General features: G+C 51.4%; 1 protein-coding gene across 1 annotated transcript; it reads right to left on the minus strand.

The window, feature by feature from the left end:
* Positions 1–1,092: 1,092 nt before the first annotated feature.
* Positions 1,093–5,223, minus strand: INMT (indolethylamine N-methyltransferase). Its single transcript, XM_005889142.1, has 3 exons — positions 5,070–5,223; positions 3,446–3,653; positions 1,093–1,522 (listed from the first exon to the last, which is right to left on the minus strand). The coding sequence occupies exons 1-3, from the start codon at positions 5,221–5,223 to the stop codon at positions 1,093–1,095; spliced, it is 792 nt and encodes a 263-aa protein (XP_005889204.1).
* Between the last annotated feature and the right edge of the window lie 803 nt (positions 5,224–6,026).

Below are 6,026 nucleotides of genomic sequence, written 5' to 3' on the forward strand. Positions count from 1 at the left end.
TGGACAAGGAGTGTCTTGAGAGACACATGACCTCATGAAGGTTCTTCTAGAGACGTGAGTCAGGTCTTCCCAAAGCTCCAATTCTTGGTCATGTGGATGGAGCTGCCTGACTCCCTGCCCTGCCTGGCCTGCTTCAGCTGACCATTCTCTGAGGCTCTATCATGATACTGGTGACAAAGTCCCAGATCCCTGAGGATGGGTGACTCTGAGGCCTCCCAACTGATGAACTGTTGCCACTCTGGTGATGAACTTGATGACCCACCTTCATCACCTGCCTGCCCTCTTTTCTTCTTTTCATTCCTGTTAGTGTTTCCTGGGATCTTTTTTCAGGTAAACTGCTGCTGCTGCTGCTAAGTCGCTTCGGTCGTGTCCGACTCTGTGCAACCCCATAGACGGCAGCCCACCAGGCTCCCCCGTCCCTGGGATTCTCCAGGCAAGAACACTGGAGTGGGTTGCCATTTCCTTCTCCAATGCAGGAAAGTGAAAAGTGAAAGTGAAGTCGCTCAGTCGTGTCTGACTCTTAGTGACCCCATGGACTGCAGCCTACCAGGCTCCTCCATCCAAGGAATTCTCCAGGCAAGAATACTAGAGTGGGTTGCCATTTCCTTCTCCAATCAGGTTAGTAGCTGCTAAGTCACTTCAGTCGTGTCCATAAAGTGAAGTCACTCAGTTGTGTCCGACTCCTAGCGACCCCATGGACTGCAGCCCACCAGGCCCCTCTGTCCATGGGATTTTCCAGGCAAGAGTACTGGAGTGGGGTGCCATCGCCTTCGCCATCTCAGGTAAACTGTTTGCTCTCAGATCCTTGTTTCAAGGTCTGCATTGGGGGGGTGCATGACCCAAATCAAGACAGCGTCTGGCTGGGCCACTTTATTTTCCTGACTTATGGTATAGGATGAAATGGAAAGGGGTGTGGTGGATGGCCCCCTGGGCTGGGGGCAGGGAGAACTTGCTTTTCACTTGTGACCTGGGGACGTAGTACAAGATGAAGTTATGGTGTTCAGGCTGACTCTGCAGCAGGGGGCTCCTGACTTACTAGACTTTGGGACCCTGACTTCCCCCTCTGGGCAGGCCCTGTCTGCCAGACTGGCCTCAGGCCCCAGGGCCCTTGCGGGCAACCACAAAACAGAAGCCCTCGTTGAGGCAGAAGGCCTCTGAGTACTTGTTGGGGCTGTACTGGCACTTTAGCACCTGGCAGCCGGCCTCCTGCAAGGCCTTCTCCACTGTCTCCTGCTCTAGCGAGAGGACAAAGAACTTCCTGGAGCCCACCATGTATTCACAGCAGCGCAGGGCCACCAAGGTGACCAGATGCCCGCCTGGCTTCAGCAGGCCAACCAGGTTCTGGATGGCTGCCTGGTAGGCGTCCACGTCACGGCAGGCGCACTCCAGGGCCAGCAGGCTCAGCACGCAGTCCGCTGCGGGCACCTGGGCAGACCCCAGAGGACGGGGCTGGTTCACATCACATGTCAGTAACCGCTTGACTGTCCTTCGGACCCGGGCCTCCTTCTCCTGCCACTTGCTCCTGTGGGGGAGGGTCAATGAGGTGACAACGACAATTAGGACGACATCCCCCATACCCTAGGGAGGGCTTCCTATGGGCCTATGGGGAAGATCATATTTCTCCCATTATATAGATGAGTAAACTGAAGCACACAGAGGTTGAGTGATTTGTTCAAGGCCACACAGCTGATAGGTGGCAGTGCATTTGACATCTGATTCCTCCTTCTCCTCTTCCTCCTCCTCCTCCTCCTTTTTTCTCTCTTTCTTTTGAATAACTCAATTTTAGCATATTGCATTATTAATTTTAAGGTGTAAAAGACATATAACAAACATTTGCCATTTCAGTCACTCTGTGCAATCCAGGGGCATTAACTGCATTCACAATGTGCGCGACTATCACTATTTCCTGCTTCCAAAACTTGTTATCCCCCATGCTGAAACTTTGCCCCCATTATGCAATATCCCCCCATTCCTCCTCCCTGCAGCCCCTGACTGTAAATATCCTCCTTTAAACCAGCTCTTTCCCACAGCTGGGCCTTTGCTTTTGCCATCCCCTCTGCCTGGCTCTCTCTTTCTCCAGATCCTCTCATCCTTTTTCCCTCACATCTCCCAGGGAGCTGCTCAAAGTGCTCTTTCTTAGAGGAGAGGCTTTCTCTTGCCGTCTGCTGGGGACTGAATTGTATCCCCATCATATTCATATGCTGAAACCCTAACATGTATGTGGATGTATGTGGAGATGGAGCCTTTGGCAGGTAAATAGAGGTAAATGAGATCATGAGGGGGGCCACTCATGATGGGATTTGTGCCTTTTACAAGAAGACAGACTAGAGAGCTAGCTCACTCTCCCTCTCCTTCTTCAGGGGGCATGGCAAGAATGCATCTACAGGCCAGGAAGAGCACCCTCATCAAGTTCAAGGACTGATCCTGAGCTCCCAGCCTCCAGAATGTGAGAAATGAGTGTTTTTCAAGCCGTTGCATCTATGACATTTCGTATGACTGCTCAAGGTGAGTAAGACACCCTCCCACCTAACACAGCACCCGTACTTCTCTAGGCCCCTGCAGCTGGAGAGTCTTTTCTAGAACACTTGTTTTTCCCTGAATCCCTACCTCCATCAACTTTGGGCACATTGTGCTTTCTACTAGAATGTGAGGTCCGTGGGGCAGAGACTTTATTCACTGTGCTATTGCCAGTATCTGGAAGTGACCTGACTCTCAGAATGCTCTCTGTGAATGATGACAAGAATGTATGAAGCCCAGGCTTAGTTGATGCAGAGACCCTGTGCTCAGAGAACCTGAGGCCCTGTTCCATTTCAGGCTGCCCCTGTCTGTAATTGGGTCAGGCCCCCATGGCCCAAAGATGGGACAGGAATTTAAAATCTGTTCTTTGTCCTGCTCTAAGGTGGCCTCAAGGTCACTCTCCACATCTGGGCCTTGGTTTCCTGGACTCTGATTGATGGATTCCCCCTCTGTGAACTGGGTGGGGAAGGTGCCTGGAGGGGGTGAGTGCTGTTGGTCTCTGGGACTTGGTAGAAGTGCTGAGGAGACAGATGAGGGCAATTCCAAGAAGCCCATGTCTTCCCATAACAAGTGCCCCTCCAACACTAGGTAAAGTGGAAGCTGAACCACTAGTTTTGAGAGGAAAGAGATCTGCGTGTGCTGGAGCAATCAGGGGAGCTTCCAGGAGGAGGAGGGACTGAAAAAGATCCCACAGGATGGAAGGGATGCAAAACATGGAGGGCAAATCAGGTAACTGAAGATTAGAGCCCAGGCAACTCTGAGGCTGAAGGTGGGACTCACTCAAAGGGAGGGAAGTGCTCTGGGCCAGAGACCCAAGTGGGTTAGGAACAAGCTATAGGGAGCTGGCCAGTGATACAGGGTGGCAGGCTCAGGCTCAGGCCTGTGAGGATGGGAGACCTCTTGTGAGAAGGATGGTGACTGTGGCTACCTGTCTCCCTCGAGTTCACACACGTATTGCACGGCTGGGGACCAGTCATAGGCCCCCGGCTCCTTCTTCAGCCACTTGTCCACCTCCCGGAGGTTGAGCTCCGTGTAGTCTGACATGATGATCTCCCGGAAGACCTCGCAGGCCGAGAGCAGCTGGTAGATGGTGGGGCCTGAGCCGATGTCAATCAGGATGTCGCCTCCCATGCCTCCTGCAGGAGAAAGCGTGTTCCAGGTGTTGGGGGCAGACACCCAACTCCATGCCAGTTGTGGTGGATGGAGATGCCAGGCTGTGCCCTTTCCCCAGGGTGACTCCCAGGAGATCCGACCCTGCCTTGGGCAGTACCTGGACTGTGTGAGGATTCCAGACCCTACGCCTGGGGCTCAGAAGGGTGAGAGGGGGTTGGGGTGCAGGCTGGTACATACTGGGTCCCCCTGCTGCCTCAAGGGTTGCTATTGGAGCCCCGATAGGACAAGTCCTGCCCTTCTGGGCAGCTTTCAGATTGACTTCTTGGTAGAAGCTGTATTATTGGCAAGTCTTCTGACTCTGGGTTTAAAGCAATGGTGAGAGTGACCCCACAGCGCCCCTCCCACCTCTTTGCTGCAAGGACAGAGCTTCTGATAAAGGATGAGAGCTGAGCCAGTGGGTTCAAAACTGGCTCAACCAATCACAGAAGGCAAGAGGATCTTGTGGTGAGTTGGGGGAAGAGCAATATAAGTACATCACCTTCCTCTCCCTGCTTCTTCCCTCCATCCTCCTCCATTGAAACCAGTCCATTTTCCAAGGCTTAATCCCAGTCCTTCCTCCAGAGTCTCCTCAGATTTCTCTGTGAGCCTTAAGCTTTCATTCATCTGTATTTCTGTGGACCTTGCTTGATCCCTTTCTTGGCATCAAATACATAGAGCAAGGTTTGTTGAATGACTGAGTAACCCCCTAGTTGTTCAGTGCACTCCCTGAGCAACTGTGCAAGGCAGCCCTGCATGAACTGATTTTGAGATTTTCTACTGCCAGTGACAGGTGGTCTGACCTGGGCTGGACACCCTGGTGTCTTGCACCTCAGCCTCCTTGTGTGCATGGAGAACTTGGGTGATAATCTCTGCTGGTCCCCCCAGCCTGACAACTCAGAGCAGAAATTTGTAAAGTGAGCTCTGTGGTTTGGCTTTGGGTATCCATGAACCCTCTTAATTTTGTGTAAAAGATCAAGAGTGTTTCCGTGTTGTGTATATACCAGATCTTTCATCAGGTTTTCAACGGGGCTCTTGAGCCCAGGCTATAAAGCCGCTTTTATATTACTGAAGGGGAGGCAAGCAATATGTTCATATCTATTGTCTCCTATCCCTTCTAGCATGGGTCTCTGAACCCCACAGTTCAGGAGGTACCTTTCCATTTCACAGGGCAAGAAACTGAGATGGACTGTTAAAGATTCAGGCTTGGTTCCTGGGCTGCAAATGTCAGTGCTTGGGTTCCAGAGTGGCCAACCAGCGACAGTCCTCGTGGGTTCACAGCTGGGCTGGCTTTGCAGCATCCTAGGTGAGTAGTGTCCCAGAGGACGGGTCCCCTGCCACCAAGAGCGCTTCCTGTAAGGCGCAGCCCCATCGTCTCCCTGAGATGGAGACCAGACACTCACCTGGAGAGAAAGTTTCAAAGAGATTATTCAGGTTGAATTTCAAGACTTCGTTTTCCGCTATGGTGCCTGAATCGAAGGCATAGTAGGTCTTTAAGTAGTTCTGGGGTTGGAACTCTGTCTTGTAGTCCTCTCCTTTGTACAGCTCGCCCTCCATTCTGGCTGTGGACCTTTCTGCTTCTCCCCTGCTGCGGTTACCCATTTTATCTACCCTCTCTTCCCAGGCCCTTCCTATGGGGAGTTTCATAATCTCATCGAACAGACCCTCCCTCCCAGGGAGGAGCTGGAATTACACATCACAGAGTCAGGCCATATGTTAGCTTTCTGGCTGGGGTTTATCTGTTTGGTAGTCGTCAAAACACAGAAACACCAACCGGATGGTCAACAAATGCTCCTGGCAGGGGGAGCAGGGGTGGGGGGGGGGGGGGGGGGGTCTCGGTCTCAGTATTTCGCTTCTGAGAGGTGATGTTTTGAATGTAGATGATGCTGACAGGGGTTAGATTTGGGAGAGAATGAAGCAGAGGGCCTGGGCCACAGAACAAAGAGAGAGACACAAATGGGCAAAGAGAGACAGACAAAAACAAAGGCATAGAGAGGCCCAGCATCTGGAATAGGTCAAGTATCCTCTCTTTGGTTTGCTGGGAAAATGAAACCCAGAAAGGAAAACCCTGTAGCATGGAAAACAGAATGCAGAAATGGCTAAAATTTCACTGACTGAGGTCAGTGAGTTTGCTGTTTAGAACTGTTTGTCCTGAACTTGGTTAAATATTTCCTACTATCTTCAGTCCCGTTAACTCTATTTGCTTAATCAATCCTTTATTTTTCTGGGGATAAAACTAAACGTAACCAGGGCCACCCAAAAGGTTGAGAAGCCTCTGTTTGCACAATCATTTTAAAAGTGTTGGCATTCATAAACAGAACGTGATTAAGTTTTGTGGAATTTGCTTGCATGCACTCTCA

The sequence above is a fragment of the Bos mutus genome, chromosome 4 (genome assembly GCF_027580195.1).
Source record: "Bos mutus isolate GX-2022 chromosome 4, NWIPB_WYAK_1.1, whole genome shotgun sequence".
NCBI classification, from domain to species: domain Eukaryota; kingdom Metazoa; phylum Chordata; class Mammalia; order Artiodactyla; family Bovidae; genus Bos; species Bos mutus.